This window comes from Syngnathus acus, chromosome 22 (assembly GCF_901709675.1).
Source record: "Syngnathus acus chromosome 22, fSynAcu1.2, whole genome shotgun sequence".
NCBI classification, from domain to species: Eukaryota; Metazoa; Chordata; class Actinopteri; order Syngnathiformes; family Syngnathidae; genus Syngnathus; species Syngnathus acus.
Genome location: NC_051106.1, coordinates 10118591 through 10137014, shown reverse-complemented (window position 1 = coordinate 10137014; position 18424 = coordinate 10118591). Strand labels below are relative to the sequence as shown.

At 44.4% G+C, this 18424-nt stretch overlaps 1 protein-coding gene across 3 annotated transcripts in view; it reads right to left on the bottom strand.

Annotated features, from left to right (window-relative positions):
* Window positions 1-383: 383 nt before the first annotated feature.
* Window positions 384-18424, bottom strand: part of alk (ALK receptor tyrosine kinase) — a 133183-nt gene continuing 115142 nt past the window's right edge. For all 3 annotated transcript variants that reach the window (XM_037240863.1, XM_037240865.1, XM_037240866.1), the window contains 16 exons: window positions 16976-17086; window positions 16660-16801; window positions 15638-15805; window positions 14035-14133; window positions 13471-13626; window positions 12482-12595; window positions 10774-10960; window positions 10611-10701; window positions 10437-10501; window positions 10225-10354; window positions 9978-10075; window positions 7584-7676; window positions 4499-4600; window positions 4194-4328; window positions 3384-3474; window positions 384-1944 (listed from right to left, as the gene is read on the bottom strand). In XM_037240863.1, the coding sequence (XP_037096758.1) occupies window positions 904-1944; window positions 3384-3474; window positions 4194-4328; window positions 4499-4600; window positions 7584-7676; window positions 9978-10075; window positions 10225-10354; window positions 10437-10501; window positions 10611-10701; window positions 10774-10960; window positions 12482-12595; window positions 13471-13626; window positions 14035-14133; window positions 15638-15805; window positions 16660-16801; window positions 16976-17086 (2823 nt within the window). In that variant the 3' untranslated portion in view covers window positions 384-903. The remainder of the gene's footprint in view (window positions 1945-3383; window positions 3475-4193; window positions 4329-4498; window positions 4601-7583; window positions 7677-9977; window positions 10076-10224; window positions 10355-10436; window positions 10502-10610; window positions 10702-10773; window positions 10961-12481; window positions 12596-13470; window positions 13627-14034; window positions 14134-15637; window positions 15806-16659; window positions 16802-16975; window positions 17087-18424) is intronic.

Here is an 18424-nt window from a genome sequence, read left to right as displayed (position 1 = left end):
GGATTGTTGCCTGTGAATAATTTCCGCTTCAGCGGCACCACCGTCGTTTATGGCCCACCGTAAAGGCTAAGCGAGATTTCCTGTGATTATTGTTTGTTAAACTTTGTCAAGTTTATTTATACTCGTGGGGATGGGATTCTATTTACTTTGTTTTTTTTAGCTTGCTTTTTGCACCTCATCATTTCAAACGGCTTAAAACATGAAAAGGGGGGATTTTGCTCGTAGCGTGAGCCTGCTAATTGATCATTTATAGAGCCACGTCCAAATAATAAATTAACAAACAAACCAATAAATAAGCAAGCAGGCAAAACATCAACAAACACATTTTTTAAAAAGTCTTCAGTACAAATGTCTCTGTAAATCCAACATATCAAGTGGCAAGCTTTCTTTTTTTCTTTTTTTGCCGTGTGAAAAATGGGGGTAATTTGAGGGTCCTGCAATCGAAATGAAACATGGGGCTGGCAGCAGCAACTTTGAAATTGGTCTCCTCAGTCATCAGAGTTTGGGAATCAACGTCTGAAGTCGGCGAGGTCGAAATCAGAATAATGGTCTCTCAGTTTGTGACGCAGAAAAACTTAAATATTTGCTATAAATTCCACTCTGTGAGCTCTCAGTCATGCCTACTTTACGATGCAAAAATACATTTTCTGGACTCCAAAACTATCCTTTGAATTCCATTTGCCATCCAGTGTCTGATGTGCTTTCATGTTCAGTTGGGGATTTGACACCCTGCGGGGTTCTCATAATAAAAGCTTCACGGATTGAGCTTTTTTGCTTATGCTCAAAAGGTTGTTTCCAAACCGGAGGGAGAAAGCAAAGGTTTGCTGACACAGCGTTTGCTGTCGTCTAGTCAGTTACAGTTACCAAAGTTGGGGAGTGAATCCAACTGCACAGGCATGTTGGTTAAAGCACAGTGGCGTTGTGACCCTCCATTCTGGGCAGCCGGGTGTCCTGCACCGTCCCCATGGTGACCAAGAGCGGTCGGCTGTCTTCCGATAATCCCGACCGACCCAGAGACACCGAGGCGGGGGCCCTCTGGTGGGCCGCCGGTGCACTCTGTTGGGAGGGAACCAGCTGAGTCGGAGTCAGAGTCGGAGTCGGCGCCGGAGCCAAAGCCGCCTCCGTCGACACGTCTTGCTCCTGGTAGCCGTAGCCAATACTCCCGCAGGGGAACCGCCTGAGTCTGTACACCGGACCGGGTGGCAAAGTGCCAGAATCTAAAAGGAGGGGGGACTGGCTTGCTGGCGGAGGGGGTGCTAACAAGGGTCTGCAGAGACCCTGCGGCGGCTGCTGATGATGCTGCAGCATCTGAAACTGATGCTGATATTGAAACTTATGCTGGAGACCCATCGAGCCAGCCACCTCGGCCACAGTCCGTCCCACGTGCTCCTGGCCTTCGCCGGGCACCCTGCCGCTGGTGCCGGCCAAACTCCCCCCCACGCCCCCTTGCCGCTGCTGCTGCTTCCTCTGTAGCTGCTGCAAGAACCACGAGCCGTACGTGGGGTTCCAAAGACTGCTGCTCTTCCCGTTGTGGCTCTTCTCCTCTGCTGGGTGACCCTGGTTGAAGGCCAGGTTGATGTGGCCCCCCTCTGGGCCGGGCTGGGCGCTTCCCTTGGCAGTGAGGGTGGCGCTCGCCGCCGCCGCGAGGGTGCCGGTCGTCGTCACCGAGGTCTGCGTGTGAGGTTGCTGGTGTTGATGGAGGTACGCTTGGGGCTGAGACGCCGTCTGCGCTTTGGCTTCGGACGGGGCTGTGTGCTCGGCGCCTCTTTGGCTCTCCTCTGAGCGGTAGCGTGCTTGCGCCTCTGAAAGTTCCCCGTCAGGCACGTGAGCGTTGACCAGCACGGCGGCGCCCGAGGCATTGTCAGGATGAGCTGTTACATACTCCTCTTCTTCCTGGACAGGCCCGTATTCAATAGGCAAGGGCATGGTCACCACATCCGGGTCCTAAAATGTTCAAGAATTCAAGATTTGTTTTTTTATTGGCCATGTTTGAGCATGCCAAACAAGGAATTTGACTTGGGTACATCTCAGCCTCTGTTCAACATTTAGGTGACTAACAACACTCAGGACATGTGCGAAAATTGACAAATATTCCCAAACATCCCCTGATCTTAAACTCAAGGACAGAGCTCGTGTTACAAGAGAACCCATCACGAGGAGTTTTGGAATCGAATTTAATGTCGGGTACACTGCGGACGCGGTGGTGTTATGTTGCGCCAATTTAAATATCTTCCAAAACGAGTCATGCAAAATAGTACATCACTTACAACATTGGTGTCAAACATCATTTATGTGGCCCACAACTTTACTAAAATGACACATTGTCTTCACTTAGACATTGCTAGCGAAAATATTTCAAATCAAAATATGTGAACAGTTTTTTCCTAGTCTCGGCTTTCAAAACGAGTAATTCATCACTTTATTGTGTAATGTAGGAAGGAAACTATGACTGGCAAAAATAAGTTTGACATCCCTGACTTGCATCATATTCCTAATGTGGTGCCTGTGATTTTTCTTTTACCACCTCACTGTAACGGGCAAGCAGTCCTGACTCTTACCAGCCGGGATAAACGCTTCTCGCCAACTTGAAGCCCATATAAGCAGTAGAAAATGAATACATTGATGTATTGTATTGTATTGTATTGTATCTGTGCCACTCACTTTCTTTCTCATCAGTTTCCTGATCGCTCGTGTTATGCATGTCCCACGTGGACTACGGTAAATCCACTCTAAAAGCTTTCCGTCAAGCTGCCGGCTTACTTTTTCCCGCTTCCAGCGAGGCGTGCGTTCTTTATTGTCTGCGGACATTACATTCTTGAACTTTTTTTCCTCCTCCAATAGGTGTTTCTCTTCCAAGTCAGTATTAAAATGTTCAGCCAAAAATGCTTTGTGTGGCACTTTCTCCTCAGACTAACCTTCAGCTTTACACATGCAATGTCAGCTCCGTAGGCTGTGTGTGCACTTTTAATGAAGTTTTCATTCAAGACTTAGTCAAAGTAATGAAAGGCACCTTCTTGAGGCACCATCTATTATGTTTTTCTGGAGGGTATAAAACAGGAGGCGGCGTCTAGGTGAGATGTGGCCATTATTGAATCAAGTGGACAATGATTAAATGGTAGCCTGGGTCTCAACAGCCAAGACCACAATTGTACAATTATCTAGTATTCTTCGATAGCGTCTTTTGACTTCCTCCAATAGGGCAACACCATCCGATACTTTGTCTTTAATTCTGCTCTTCACTTCCAGAGAGTGGAGACATAATGTGTAGCTCCCCTTTTATCTGATGCAGGACTCGTGAAATAATCCAATGAAACAACAAATAGCGCTGGATCGGTTGACTATAAATCCCAGCATTCAATTACATCCAAGATCTAGTTTGTTACCTGCAAGCAGTAGTCAATTCTCTCTAGGATAGTTGAGAAGTTTGGTCTGTCCTCGGGTTGGTGCTGCCAACTTTGAGTCATTATACGGTACCTGGAGATACACAAGAATGAACAAACAAACTCCAGAATGTATGCAGATAGCGGAAGAAATGCTGATGCGTTATATCACAAGCAGGAACATAAGTTCTAATCTTTTCTTTTCCATGGATGGGTTACCCATCAAACTCAAAGAACATATCAATCCTCGTGAAGCTTTGTTTAGAATTATTTTTGCCCTCATATTCCAGTCCCTCAAGTTTTAAAAAAGAAATCTCTCCAAGTCTGTACAATAGTTGTCTAAGAAGGCCCATAGTCAGTACAAATAAAGTCATTATCACAGGAGAACAGTTAATATGTTCTCAAGGGCATCAATAATGGCTGCCAGCTCCCATTATTTCATTCAATTGACTTCTCTCAGATTGCACATGAACTCTGCGGTCAGCACACTGTCCAATTCTGACATTTGGCACTCATAGTGAATATTTCACTTTTTCCATATAATCACTGAGATGGAATATTCTAAGTGGGCATATTGAGGGTGCAATGAGGACTAAAAAGTCGAGCTGCGTCTGTCCAAATGTCTTATCATTGGAGTTCTTATCACGGCAACAGCAAAGGAAAGAAAGCACAAGTCGTTGGACTCATCCTGCATATTCACAGCACTTTTTTATCCAAATTCTCCTGGGACATCATTTCCTTTGTGTTTCGACGCAACAACCACGGCACGGCGCGGCACGGCACGGCACGGCACGCGTGGTCAGGTTTACATACACAGGCCCCGGGCAGTTTTTGGGTGGGTCCATTCTCCCACCGTTGGTTACAAAGTCCAGCACTTCTTGGTTACTGCGACTTGGATAAGGCATGTAGCCCAGTGAGAAGATCTCCCAGAGCAGAACCCCAAATGACCTGGTCAACCAAAAAGGGAAACGAGGTGAATGACAATCAAGTCGTCTCAAAAGCGCCATCAAAGCGACGGCCATCAAGGACAAGGACCAAGATAGGGAAGTCAAAGGAAGATCATCTCTGACTGACAGTGACAACACATCAGAATCTGGCAACAAAGGGTGCGTGCTCACCAAGTATCTGTTTTGGATGTGAAGATGCCCTCCATGAAGGCCTCAGGTGGCATCCACTTGACCGGGAGCATGGCACGACCACCTTTCCTGTAGTAACTCGCTCTACATGCGCACAGGCAAGTTATGCAAGCAACAGAAAAAAAGACATCAGAATCATAATAGAATGAAAAGCAGCAATAGTTTTCTTTGCCGTTGCCATAGCGACAGACTCATATGGAAGGATAAAAGAAACCTGACATGCATATTTAATTGTGTGCTGTCACTGCTCTGATCCAAAAGACACATTTTGTTGTGAGGAAGTCACAATCTGTCATGGGAAAGAGGCAGGAGCATTTTTCTTTTTTTTTTTTTTCTGGTCCGAGCCATTTTTAACGCTGCCTTGCTTTTGGTAAAGAAATGATCTCATTGTTAATAATGGCGGAGGTCGAAGGCAAATTCATGCTGAGCTACATCTAAGTTCAAGATAATCAAGATAAAAATGATAGGTCGGCATCCCCGCGGCTCCTGCGCCGCATGCACTTTCAATGTGTGTTCATTTGATTTTCAAATTTAATTCTGAATTTAAAGATGATAGCGCTCTGGGTGGTGGCCAAAGGGAGTGAGTGACCTTAGCGGTCCAATCCAAGGTCGCAGCATTCCTGGCGAGTGAGCAAAGTCCAGAAAGACAAATTCGAGCCTTGGTCACTCCGTAATTGCTCAGCAGAGAGTATCTGTCGAGCAGGAGTGGGCATAATGTATGCCCAGCGGCATAAGTGGAAGAAAAGGAATGGACGGATGAATCATTGGGCAATTTGTCAAGTTCCAAATAACAGGTGACGAAACGAAAAACAAAATGTCTTGGCTGTTCCAAGCTGCTGAAATATTCATTAAAAGTGTCTGGGGCTTTCAAGTAATATGGGACAACGGAACACACCCATTCATAGGCTCTTGCATAATCATAGCCTTTTGAACAAAATCAGGCAAAAAGCACCCAATCCCATTTTAATGTTGCGTTAGCCATTTGCACATTGGACCTTCTCAACACGACATACATCAGGTGGTGGTTAAGTGCTACTCTACATTCAGAGGCGTTTTACAAGTGAAGTTAAAGAAGCAAGCATTTGTTTCGTCGAGCTTTGACCTATCAGGATGCCGGCGCCGGCCGCACCAGCTCCATCCAGACAAATTCAAGGCATTGCAAAAGAGAGAGAGTGATGCTCTGCATTCATATGAAATTCCCTGAGATGCACATGACAGTGGCCCTCATTGTTTCTGTCTGAGGAGGCAATTGCTCATTTTCTCTGTGCCATTTAACTGCAATGGTGAGATTGATTAAAGCGTTTATTCTTGGTGACGTTGATGATGTTCGGAAAATTTTCAATGACATGCCATCGATTCCAAAGTCCTCGCTTGCTTATCTAAAAGCAGGGTTAGGTGACATTTTTTAATGTCCTTTGGACTCGACCACTTCCACCCAAAGGGTACCTGTACAAAAAAGTTCTACACGGAACCCACACATGAAGATTAAAAAAAATCATTGAACATAAAATAGTCACCCGTTTGACATCCTCGGTCAGAAAGAGGCAAAATTGGGACGCCATTTGTCTTTATTTACTCACTGGCCATAAATGAGTGAGTTGATGCAAAATGAACGCGTTAACTTGATTGTGTGTCCGTGCCAGTTTCCACGACTCTGTCAAGCACGAAGCAAGCAAGCTAACTAAGCGTGGCATTCAGTGAAACCTTGGGCTTGGCTGCCAAAAACGTTTGCCACCTAACTACATAGATCGAGAAATGGCTTTTCTCTCCTGTATGTGTTACAATAGTCCTCATGCCCAAGAATGCATCCAGTCCTCCTTGAATAGAAAAAGAACTATGGCACGGCAGATTTTTTTTACGAATACAAGAGAACTTTTTGCTTTATGAGTGACAATGAAATAGTTCCTCCCAATCCAGAATACAAAATGCACAGTTCCCTGATAATTTGACATCATCCTTTGTTAGACGCCAACCAAAACGAATATGTAAGTCGTCAAGATTCAAACCCGGGACCTTTTGACTGTGAGGCAGCACCAGCCCCACTGTGCTACCCCGACAAGCTGTTCTTTTTGTCCTTTTTTTTGTTTGTTCTCGCGACTGAACCCACGAGCCCACGTTCGTGCCAGGCTGTCTGTTTGAGTGAAGAATAGCAGCACGTGCGAGTACGCCTGTGGCTCTGCTCTCCGAATATAAAAAGCTGACATTAAGCTCCATGCCTACCCTCACTGCGACGGCCTTAAAAGGACTTGCACGTCCCTTGTCACACACACACACAGAGAAAAAAAAGGGCCACACCACCAAACAGCAAATAGAAGTTGCAGACAGCCAAGCGGCACTGAGCGAGGTACCCTCTTCATTCTTCTGCACATAAAAGGAGAGATAAGCCCAACTGCTGGAGGCTGCTATATAAAAGCAAAATCTTGGCCAGGCACCTGAAAAACTGACATCCGCAATTAAATCAAGCAGGCCTAATGTGGCACCCTGGGGACCACTGGAGCAACAGCCTTAACCAGATGTGACTTTGGAGCCCATCGGAGGATTTTCACAGAATGTTGCAATGATATACTAGTTTCATGTTGTGATACATTTCCCCTGCTCCAGTCTCTCTTAGATGAAAGCTAGAAAGATCTCCCTCCGTGTGGAACATCACATGGCCGTGTTAAAATATTTGAGATGAGAATAATGAGATGCTAGTTGGCCACTGAATGCTTGCTCACATTAGAAGCCTCTTTGACTTGCGCTTGAACGTTTACAGATCTTAATGAGCCACAGGGACGGTGCAATCGTTTATGGACACAGATCAAATTGAGCAATTACAAATTTACTAGGTGCATCCAATATTGTCAATTAATGCAATACTAGTTAAAAGGTTCTACTTAAAGTAGTTGACATCGATTAATTGATAGTAGTTGTAGTCTTCACTAACAGCATCATTCTTTGCATTTTGATTGACATTCAGCTGTTTGGAAAAAGAACAAAGCAAGTCCATATCCACAGAGATTAAAAAACAACGTTGCTGCAACATTGACAAATGATATAATTCATTCGTGCTGTGCTTCATTTTTACCTGTAAATATCCCGAGCCATCCCAAAATCTCCAATCTTGGCCACTCGACCCGGCCCTTTGCACGTCAGCAGGCAATTACGAGCCGCAATATCCCTAAATGATGAAAAATACACGCAGAAGTGTGAAAATCCAGCCTTCTTTGGCATTTTATCTTTTCAAGAAGTTTAGCTGATAGATTTGGCACATTGGATCAGACTAGCAAGTTGCCATCAGCATTGCTGGTAAGCTTCCTGCAGCGCTTTTTATGACTCGACACACCTGAGAAAAGATTGAAGTGCGGCGTATACAAGCAAGATGAGAAAATACATAGAGTCTTTTTTTCAAAGAGCTGGGTTTGTTATTTTTTGAACAAGAACATTTCAGTGTACATTTCAGTGTTTTGGAGGGGAAGCAAAACACACTGGACTGAATGAATGTCGAGCTGTGCAACTTTCTTCAGAGCGTAGTGCATCCATCTCTTCATCAGGCCAGACAAATGGGCACCGAGACTAATAAACTGCCAGAATGCTACATCAAAATAACAGCATGTGACACACTGCTCAAACGGAATCATGAGGCGGGGGCACAACTGCAAAACACGCAACTGGAAGCGAGATGACTGATCGCGGTAGTAAGCGGCATGCGCTGGCTGGCTGGCTGGCTGGCGTACTTCATACAGCCTTCTTCTGATTAATGTAGATGTGAAATGACACAGTTGGGATGCAGTAATAGCTTAGACTGATTTAAACAGAGGCGGCTCGTTTTTATCACATGGCCTGCGATGTTGCGCCAGGAGAAATTGCAAATGAATCAACCAATTTGTATTGAATAATTCACTAAAAAGTCCTCAAAATCAACAGTTCTGTCTGGCCATCCCCTTCCTTCCTTCCTTATATTATCTGGAAGAGGCGAGGCGTTTGCTTTAGTGAGCATGGGTGCAATTTCCATTCAAAGTATTTTAATGAGCATGTATTTAGCAAACAATTTACAGTAGCTACACATCATTACCTCCGTTTGGGGCCTAAGCACAATGGTATTCAGTGGCAGCCACTATATCTATTTGCTTATGTTTTATCTTTGGCTCTTCCCGATTACAAACAGCATGTGGTCACATACATACGAGCGTAGGCAAATGCAAGTGGCGTGCCTAGTCCTTGTTTAATGGCTCGGGAGAAGTCACGCTAATGATTTGGTTCTGCTGCTAGGCAAGGACAAGCAGCCAGAGTTGTCGCAGACGGCGAGCGGAAGGAGGCCTTCGGGGAAGGGCACGCACGCACGCACGCACGCACGCGGCCGCCGGTTTGCGTGCAGCACAGTAATGGGAGGACAGCTACTTATTAAAACAACGTTAACAGGCCTCACACTGCAGACTTTACTCACAGTGAATTAGAAGGAGCTTTCCTGCCTTTGTTATTGCTATTAAACTATTGCTGTTGGACTTTTTAAAGAGCTTTGCTTGCGTTGAGCGCCACTTTACTGCCCTCGGCGCAGTACTTCACTTATGCCATTGCTATTTCCAAAGGAAGTGTGGGATTGAACTGCTTGTTGGTATTTAGTCATCTGACCTCATTCCTTTGCTCTTTACTCCTCCTATTCAAGCGGAAACGTTGTAATTATCCACAAGGACAGTATCAGCGGCCATTTCAATACATGCAGAGACGACGGGCCGGGCCGGGCCGGGCCGAGCCGAAGAGAAGGTCAGCGAGCTGTGCAGAAGACGTGGCCATTAGGTGGATTGATGGGGCTTTACCGCTCCACGTTGGAGCAAATACGCTTTAATCGGCCTCGTTTATCAATGGCTAATACCTGAAGTGAAAGGGAGAGACTCTTCAATTGTCTTGATTTGACTGTGGGAGGAAATGTGACCTTTCCCCATATTGACTTGTACCTGACCTTCCATGTAAGTGTCCATAACGCTGATTTGGGGCTTTAGAAGGAGGCTCTTTGAAAACCATTGTTTTCTGGACAGGATATAAAAGGGACGTTATGTATGGGCGCCTGTAGATCGGAAGCCATCAAAAGATTTGTATAAAATGATGGCCAGGCGGGTCGTGCAGTAACCAACGCATTGACGCTTCAAACCCAGCTCTGTCACATGTCGTCGTGCGCTTGGGCTTATTGGACTTACCTGGTAAAACATTGAATTAAGAAAAGAAAAAAAAATCCTTGTTTGTCCTCTCAACTATAATGTCAGAGGCAAAATGTGTCCTTATGTTCCACTTGAGCAGGTGTAGTCATAATAAACCCAAGAACAGATCTTGTTTATGCAATCTGTGAAGATCGTTTGCGTCATTTGCATTTCACATGGGCAATATATATGCATACCTTTCCCATCTGCTGGATTTCTTGAGAATACAAATTCTGTAACTCATCCATTTGTCGATGTCTATTGAAAAAATGGATGGATTCAGATACCTGTGGATAAATTGGTTCTCTTCCAGATACTGGCAGCCTTTGGAGATATCTCGAGCTACATTGAGAAGGTCAACCATGGTCAGGCTGGACGCTTGCTCCTGAGAGAGAACCATAGTTATGAATTAGAATAGGCTTGATGGCACAGTGAGTCACATCTAAAAGTCAGAGTTTCTGGACTTGGCTTGTTCAGACAGTTCCCTAATTTGGAAGGGCAATGTGTCCCAACACGAATAACGATGAGTCTCACCAATCGAGGTCTCATCTCCCTGAGAAAGGTCTTGAGGTCTCCTCCGGTCATCAGCTCCAGAAGTATGAATCTGGGCATGGCCTGCAGACTCACCCCAACACAGCGCACAATGTTCTGGTGGCTGAACTTACTACAGAAACAAAAGCACAGGAAATAAAAAGCAATGGATATGATGACTTGATATGCGTGAGCAAATTTGATTGGGCTGGTACCTGATGATTAGAGCCTCCATAAGGAAGTCCAGTTCATCTTGTTCTGAGCAAACCTCAGGGAGGGTCTAGTTTTGCATACAAAAACATAGGAGCTCATTGAAAATAGAAGATGGGATAGAGTCTCCTATTCAGTTTTTTTTTTTGTAAAGGGAACAATTTTGGAGGGGACATCACCTTGACTGCCACATGAAGTGGACTGGGTTCGCCTGGTATTCCCACCGCCAGTCCCTCATATACTTCACCAAAAGCACCATGGCCGAGGCCCCTGGAGTAAAAATTGGTTCATGCAATATTAGCACAGCCGGATGCAAATAGTGACTGTGTGGTTATTCTTCACCTGGTGAGGGAGATGTTGCGTCGTGGCACTTCCTTCAGGTCATTGACTGACGTGGTCTTGCCGGCGAAGCAGTAGTTTGGATTATAGTCAGTCATGATGGTAGAAGCCCGCAGTTTACCAAGCTTGCAGTCTGGACTCTGGAGCTCCAGCTGAATTGACTGCAGCTCTGTGTGTTTACGCCTGTACACTAGAGACCAATTGAGATTTTTATCAATATAACAAGAACAAACTTTATCTCCATCTTCTATCGTTGACATTTAGTGCTTGGACATAAAGTGGAACTTTTAGAATTCTTGAAAGGACCTTTTTCCTTCCCCACCCCTGCTTAGCAGAATTCAGTGTTGAGACACGTAATAAACATCTCTTTCAAAAATAGTCATGTAATATAGGTATCACATTTCAGAATAGAACATTACTAAAAGGACTTACAAACAAAAGCAACTCATTTATGCAGATGCAGATAAAGCAGCTGAAAAGGAAGATGACACTGCTGTGACCTGGTGTTATGGACACATTAGTCCTAGTGAGAATGCTTAATGTGTTTTATTGCAACGTGGATGTGTTTAGAGGAGCAAGCGCCGGCCACTGTGGAAGAGTTGTCGGCCTCCAGCTAAGCTGCCATCCATCATTAGCACATTTCATTGGTAGTCCTCACCCCCTGCCTTGCCTGTGAGCATAGGTGGGAGTCGGAATATGTGTGCGCGTGTAGTATAAACTTTCCACTCCAGCTACGAGAGGGAGCGTGGGTGTGCATGTGGAGGAGATGATGGCTTGATGAGTGCATGTCTGGCAATAATGCTTTGAGAGCTGCTGGGCAATTGGATGTGTGCACTGGCTCTAAGTCCTTCTTGTTCTGACAACAATATATTGAGCAGGAATGTTGCGGAACTTTGTGCATGTGGGTGGGGGAAAAAATGCGTCTCCAGTCAAGGCAGAAAGTATATACGTACTACGGTCATGTATATTTAGTATCGACATGTTCAAAGTATATATATATATATATATATATATATATAGTACTACGGTCATGTATATTTAGTATCGACATGTTCAAAGTAATATAAAAGTAAAGTACTATGTTATGTGTGCTGGGGAACCTATGGAACAAATAGATGTTGAGTTCCAATTGTTCCAAAAAGCCTCCGACCAGTCATCAACTGCAGCTGATCATTTTTCACAGCCTTTTTATTGTTATTTCAAATGAAAATGTCCATTAGAACTTTCTCCGAAATATAAGTGCGACAGGAAATGAGAAAAATGGAGTGCCACACTGCGTAAAACCTCCCCCGTGTTACTTCCCTTTCTGTTCTCGTGCACCTATTTGCTGCAGCTGCCCACACAATAAGTGAGCGATTGATTTCTCTCGCTGATTCGACATGATCAATCGTCCAGAAAACTTGCAGACAAAGGCTGACTATTGCCAACGTGCGAGGACTCACTGAAAATACTACACAAACGTACACGAGGAGCTCCTCGGACCGATAGCCACCCGTCGGCTGGCTCACGTTATCAAAGGCTGGCCATTTGGATTGCTTGCAAATAGTATATCCCATCTATATCCTTCCTAAACAAGACTTTGCTCTAATTAGCTTCACAGTGACAAGGAAAAACGGCATTACAATGAGCAATGAAGTGGCAAGACTAGAAAGAAAACATTTTGTGATACTATGATGCGGTTTCTTTTGGCCCTCAATGCGCCAACACTTACTTATCATGACTCCCGACACAGCCAGAAGCAGGGCGGCGATGAGGGCCGAAGTCCCGACAGACAGGCCGAGGGCCAAGTGGGAGAGGGACGGCTGGGGAGGCAGCAGGGACACCTCTGCAGAAAACAGCCATCCAGTTGTTACCTTCCCAAGAGAACCATTAACATTCCCTTCGCCGCTCTGATTCTCGACTTAATTAACGATGTGAAAGAGATGACACAACAGAGCTGGAGGGGAGGTGCGGCATATCAATTCCTTGTTGTCTCGACGGGATGCTCTCAATGCCGAAGAACAAACGTGGCCACCGTATTGAGAGGGTGACCTTTTCTGACCGAGCGACATACAATGAGCTGCTGCTTGTCCTTTCAAAGAACAGATTTGCAAATCATCAGGACGAGGAGAAACTTCAGGCTGTGACGATATTATTTGGAGGGAAGTACCGCTCGCTATGATATGGATTGTAATGATGTATCGATTCATTTCAGATCAATATTCATGTATTCATTGTTCATCCGAGATCACAAATCGTAATTGAAGAGGCAATTTTGGGTGGCCCACAGCCATTTGTGACACTTGGACCCGTGGGAAAAGTCATTTTTAGTGAAGCTTGACATGGTTTCGAAAGACAGAGCGTGAAGAAAATATCCAAATAAGTCACAAATGACTCTCTTATCCTAAATCCTTCACATGGTAAGAGGTTTTATCACACTGTAGCAGAGATAAATGACTGATCTTGGAAAGCGACAACATGTGGAGCAACAGTTGCTCATTAGGTACAGTGTGATTATTCCCACGACGTATGTGTCCTTTTTAATGAATGATAAAGACATTAAAACATTGAGTGAGATAAAGATTGACTAAAGTACCCAGCCGCTACGACATAATTACATTTGCAGATTAATTCGTTTTCTGTTCACAGAGTCACAGTTCATTAAAGGTACACTTTGATTCAATTCAATCCATGCCGACTCGACACACGCAAGTATCCCACCTGTAGAGTTGATACAGGACATGCCATCGGGTGCCAGGATGAGGTCATCATCACAATAGCAGACAATGTCGCCCTTTATCTCGTGACATTCGCCACTCTCGCAGTGACTGCAGTTCCGAACTGGAATGATGATCACCTCTCCGTCGCTCTCCATTGCTAATAGAGAAATACAGAGAGAAGCAAAATGTGGAGAAGGATCGTTTTGTGTATTCTCACAGTACATCAGAATACATTCCACAGTCTAGTGCTACTCCACTCAGTTGCCAAGTGTTTGTATTGACACTCCGAGGGATGCTTATGGAAAAAAACACACTCATCATATTTGGAGTTGGAGAGAAGGTGCTTCGAGTTTTTACCCTTTCATGTCACTACAGTATTAATATAAATGAATAAATACCAATACATGAATAAATAAATAAGTAAGGTGTTCACCAAAAGATTCTGCCTACCAAGCATGTTATTTGGACGTGAGAGAAAATGGCTATACTTATAAAAACATGATTGGGATGTGTTATATTAATTATATTAATGATACAAAAATGCTTTTGAATGTTTTTAGATCACCTTTCAGAGGGTAAAGGTAGGGCTCTCCAGCAGGACCGAAGAGGGACGTGCCATCATCACCATCGTGTTTGGGATTGTCATTTAATGAGGTGTTACCACCTGGAAAGAAAATTAACAAGTGATCAACTTGCTATTCTAATTAACATCATCCCTTCATTCCCCATACTGCTCGTTCTCATTAGAGTTTCCACTAAGCTAATCTTACCTGACCTTTGGCGAGAGAAAATGTAACCTGCGTTGGTCACCAGACAATTGCAGTGCAGCTAGAGACAACTGATATTCAATTAACCTAAGATGCCTGTTTTTTTTTTTTTTTTTTTTAATGAGAGGAATGAGCAGATGGAGAAAATTCGTTTTAGCATGGAGATGACAGGCAAACACCACGTAGAGATCTTGCAATGGAGATTCACACCCCAGCCACTTGAATGTGAGGCAAACATGACTACAGAGGAGAGGTGGGTACCTTCAACATGGAGGGAGGAAAGAAGACAAGGAATAGAAAATAGGACAGCACAGGACAGATAATGAGCCAGGCAGCGCAACACGCAAGGTGAAAATGACGGTGTAGTGCCTAAATGCCAGGAGGGACTTTAGAGTGCAACTGAGAGGACAATCCAGAGAGTGAATGTAATCATAAGGGATGTTTGGTGAGAATGGCTCCACACCAAGCAAGCACATCTCTACATTAGTGAAATAATGCCGTCACACATGCACATTAGCCATCTGGTGCCTAGAGTTCCTGTACAGGCAAAATGAGGACAGGTGGAGTCAGTCTCATCCATCCGAGACGGAAGTGCAGACCAGGATGGCCACCTCGTGGGGAATCATACGAGAGGACACCGTCCACACTTAGCCAGCCCCACTGAGGCAACCGGACCATCCCCACAAAAGAATACAGGGACCTCATGGCTGCCCTCCGCATGTTACGTGGTGAATTAAAAACAGTACGAGCCAAGCCTACCTGGCCTTGTGTCCTCATGGGGAAGATCAGAGGACATGAATGTGCTTAACAGTGCCTTGTGATGAATATATATATATATATATATGTAGATAGCCAGAGAATCACGGAAGGGGGGGAAGGAGGCGTCCAGCACCCCAAACCAGGAGGTGCCGACCTTCACAAACGGCGACAAGGCTAACGAAGGGCCCAAGGCACAAGGGAGAGTCCCTGCTGACTTATGGTGAGAGGTGTACAACGTAGACGTACGTAGATTGAATATAATATAATATAATATAGGGCAACTGTGAAGAGGGAATTTGAAGTGATCTGATGCCAGCCGCCATGTGAAGCACTACATTATCACTGCTTAATCATGGAACAAAATTCAATAGAAAGCAAAGTTCTGCCACATTACTAAAATTGGAAAAATTAAACGAGTAGTCGAGAGGCTGTTTATGTTTGCAGGCACCCATGAATAGCCTTTTTTTTGTGTGATTTTATGCTTAGTGGAGGGTCATCTCTGGAGGGAGATATGCACGTGTTCATTGTCTCTTTTGCTCCACATAGAACATTCATTCAAATGAATCTGCCATAAAGCATGTGGACATTTTCACACTTCATAGAAAGTAATATAGACATTGGGCAAAAGTTTCTTTGACTGACCTCTGTATCCTCCACCGCCGCCTCCAGCCATACAGCCGCCTCCACCGCCGCCAAAGCCACCTCGTGTCTGCCAGAACTTTTGACAGGGCTGTCCTCCTTGTCCCCCCAGAACGAGAGGTCTGCCGCCCTGACTGACTGGCGCACTGGCATTCCATCCTCCACCCCCACCTGCCACAAGGTACAACATATCACACATTATATGACAAGGGAATCTACTGTGACTCATGCTTGGTCTGTGCGTGAGGGTAATGAATAAAAATGGTTTGAAATAGCAGTCAATATCGGCATAAAAACCTTCAAGCTTCTTCTACAAAGACAAAAAAAAAAAATGGCAGCAAAAGCCTACTAGTCTGGGGCCAATCAGAGGCACTTTAAAGAGTGGCAGATGTGTGCCGACTCCCAATCAGCAGGAGATTGAATGCGATGGAATCATTCTCAACACAGCTACATCCTGGATATAAAAGGGTGTGCAGACTTGTGCAACCACATTTTCAGACAGGGGTTTGTAGACGTTGTACAGTATATGCACTATATGTTGCCAAGGATATGTGGTCCATTTGGGGAAAAAAAAAATTGGTCCCAACCACTGTCAATTGGAAACGCAACATACCCCCTAAAATTGTCATGTCATAGCCCCGCTAACAGCATTTGGTTTCATTGCAGCTATCAGTCTTGTTTCTCATACAATGTTCTCTTTACCGTGGACTTATGTCACAAAGTAAATAAAAGCAAGCAAGGCTGTATATCCAGGGCAAGAGCTGAACAGAGGCCATTACAGTATTGGAGCGAGGTACACTAGTGCCTGTCGTCAAGTCACTTTGCGTGCCAATTATTTTGACTTCAAGTGTGCACGAACAAATGAATCCTCTGTGTTTCTGTGTTCTCTCTTCACTGGTGTGAGAGACTTAAAGTCAAGCATTTCATTTCGCATCAATGTCTCAGAATTTCCAATTGCAAGGCATAAAGAAAGCAAACATTTCAACTATTATGAATATTGTATAATGTGATATCATATAGCATACCTGCAGCATTTGACTTTCCATTGCGACCCGGTTGGCTGAGGTCATAGTCCATCTGTTCTAGCTGGCTCCCCGATTGGCTGCTGTAGCCTCGGCCTCCTCCTCCACCGGCAATGATGAGAGGGATGGAGAGGCCGTTGCGCACCTGGGTAACACAAGCTTTTATTTGGTGATTCTTCATTGCTGTTGCCATGTCAACCTGCCACCAAGATCTGTATGAGAACTATTTGAATGTTCCAATGGGTAAAAACTACCATCTAACAATGTCTAAATGAGCCTCAAGTTTTCCGAAGGCATCATTCATGACTAAATGTCTCACCTTGAATACGTATGAAGCCCCACCACCTCCGCCACCTCCACCCTTCACTTGAGTCCTGTTCAGCATAGGGCCAGTCTGTTCCAAGCAGATCTTATTCAACATGGCGTTGGACTGTGGGCAGAGGAGAGAACCAATGATAGAACTCACAAAGGATTGCTTCTATTAGCGTAAGCAAGGACTATTTATTGAACTTCCGCAGCAAAGACAATGCGAGTGGGATGGACGTTTTCATCGTTTACAGTCAGCGTAACTCTTGATCAACATTACTGAGTGAAAGCCACATCGTATCTGAGGTAACTTTTGTTACGCTGAAAAAAATGGGTACTTTAGAATAAAAAAATCAATAGTAAGGATGTCAAAGTGGAAACGTGGGTACTTCGGAATAAAAAATCAATAGTGAGGATGTCAAGTGTACACAGCATGCAGGCATGTTTGAAAAGGTGAGAGCTTTTTATTGCTTTACTCTATCTAAATCGATGTTCTTTTTCTCTTAAATAACTTCTACAAGAGATGGATTTCAAATGTTTACTTATATAAAGTTTTCCCCATAGATAAAACTACAAATTATAAATGAATTGGCTATAGGACCCCTGTTTTGAAAGCCATTTTTTTATGCTATAAAATAATAAAAAATCATTTCAAAAACCTGTTCCACCATCCGCAACTCAATTGTATTGTCAACAAAGAATCATGTGTTTGCATAGATGTGGCGGCGTTGAGACTAAATCAATCACATTCAAAACTCATGTGGAAAAGATTCAGCGGTACTGTTGCTCCTCTCTTCGGTGACTTGAAGAGGACAAGCGGCCATTTTCAAGAGTAGGAACGATTTTAAGTGCCCCATTATTTGAGAGTAGGTTCCGCTTTTTACTTCCTAAACACACCCCCAGTGCTACCTTTACTTTTGAATTTGTCTGAGCTGAAAGCTCCCGGGAGCTGGGAAGGAGGAGAAGGCGGGGTTTAGCACAGTTCGATTGACAGGAAGTGGGTCGGATTGACAGGGTACAAAACAAATGGCATCAAAAGTTGTGGAAGAGCCTTCTTCAACTCTTTCTCCCTCTAAGCGACTTGTGACTGTTGCTGCTCATTTTAAAGTTGCCTGTGTGAGAAAATAGAAGCAGAGAAAAGATAGGTGTGTGTGTGTTTTGAAAATGACAGTGAGAGAGCAGAAGTGTCTATAGGCACTCTCTTGCTGCAGACTTCTCAGAAAGCACCAAAAGTGCTCTCTTGCTTGCCTGAAAGAGAGACGTTTGCAACGGTAGATACAATGTCTCAACAGACAACCAAACTGTGATGGATATAATTGGCTTCCCTTGACACTTTGATTCACTCTCATCAATATAAATTCTCTGCACAGGGTTGCAGGGTTAGATTGCTTGAGACCATTGGCTTGTAAGTTACTCTATAACAGGCGGCGGGAGCCAGATAAGGCTCTTTGGTGACTTATTA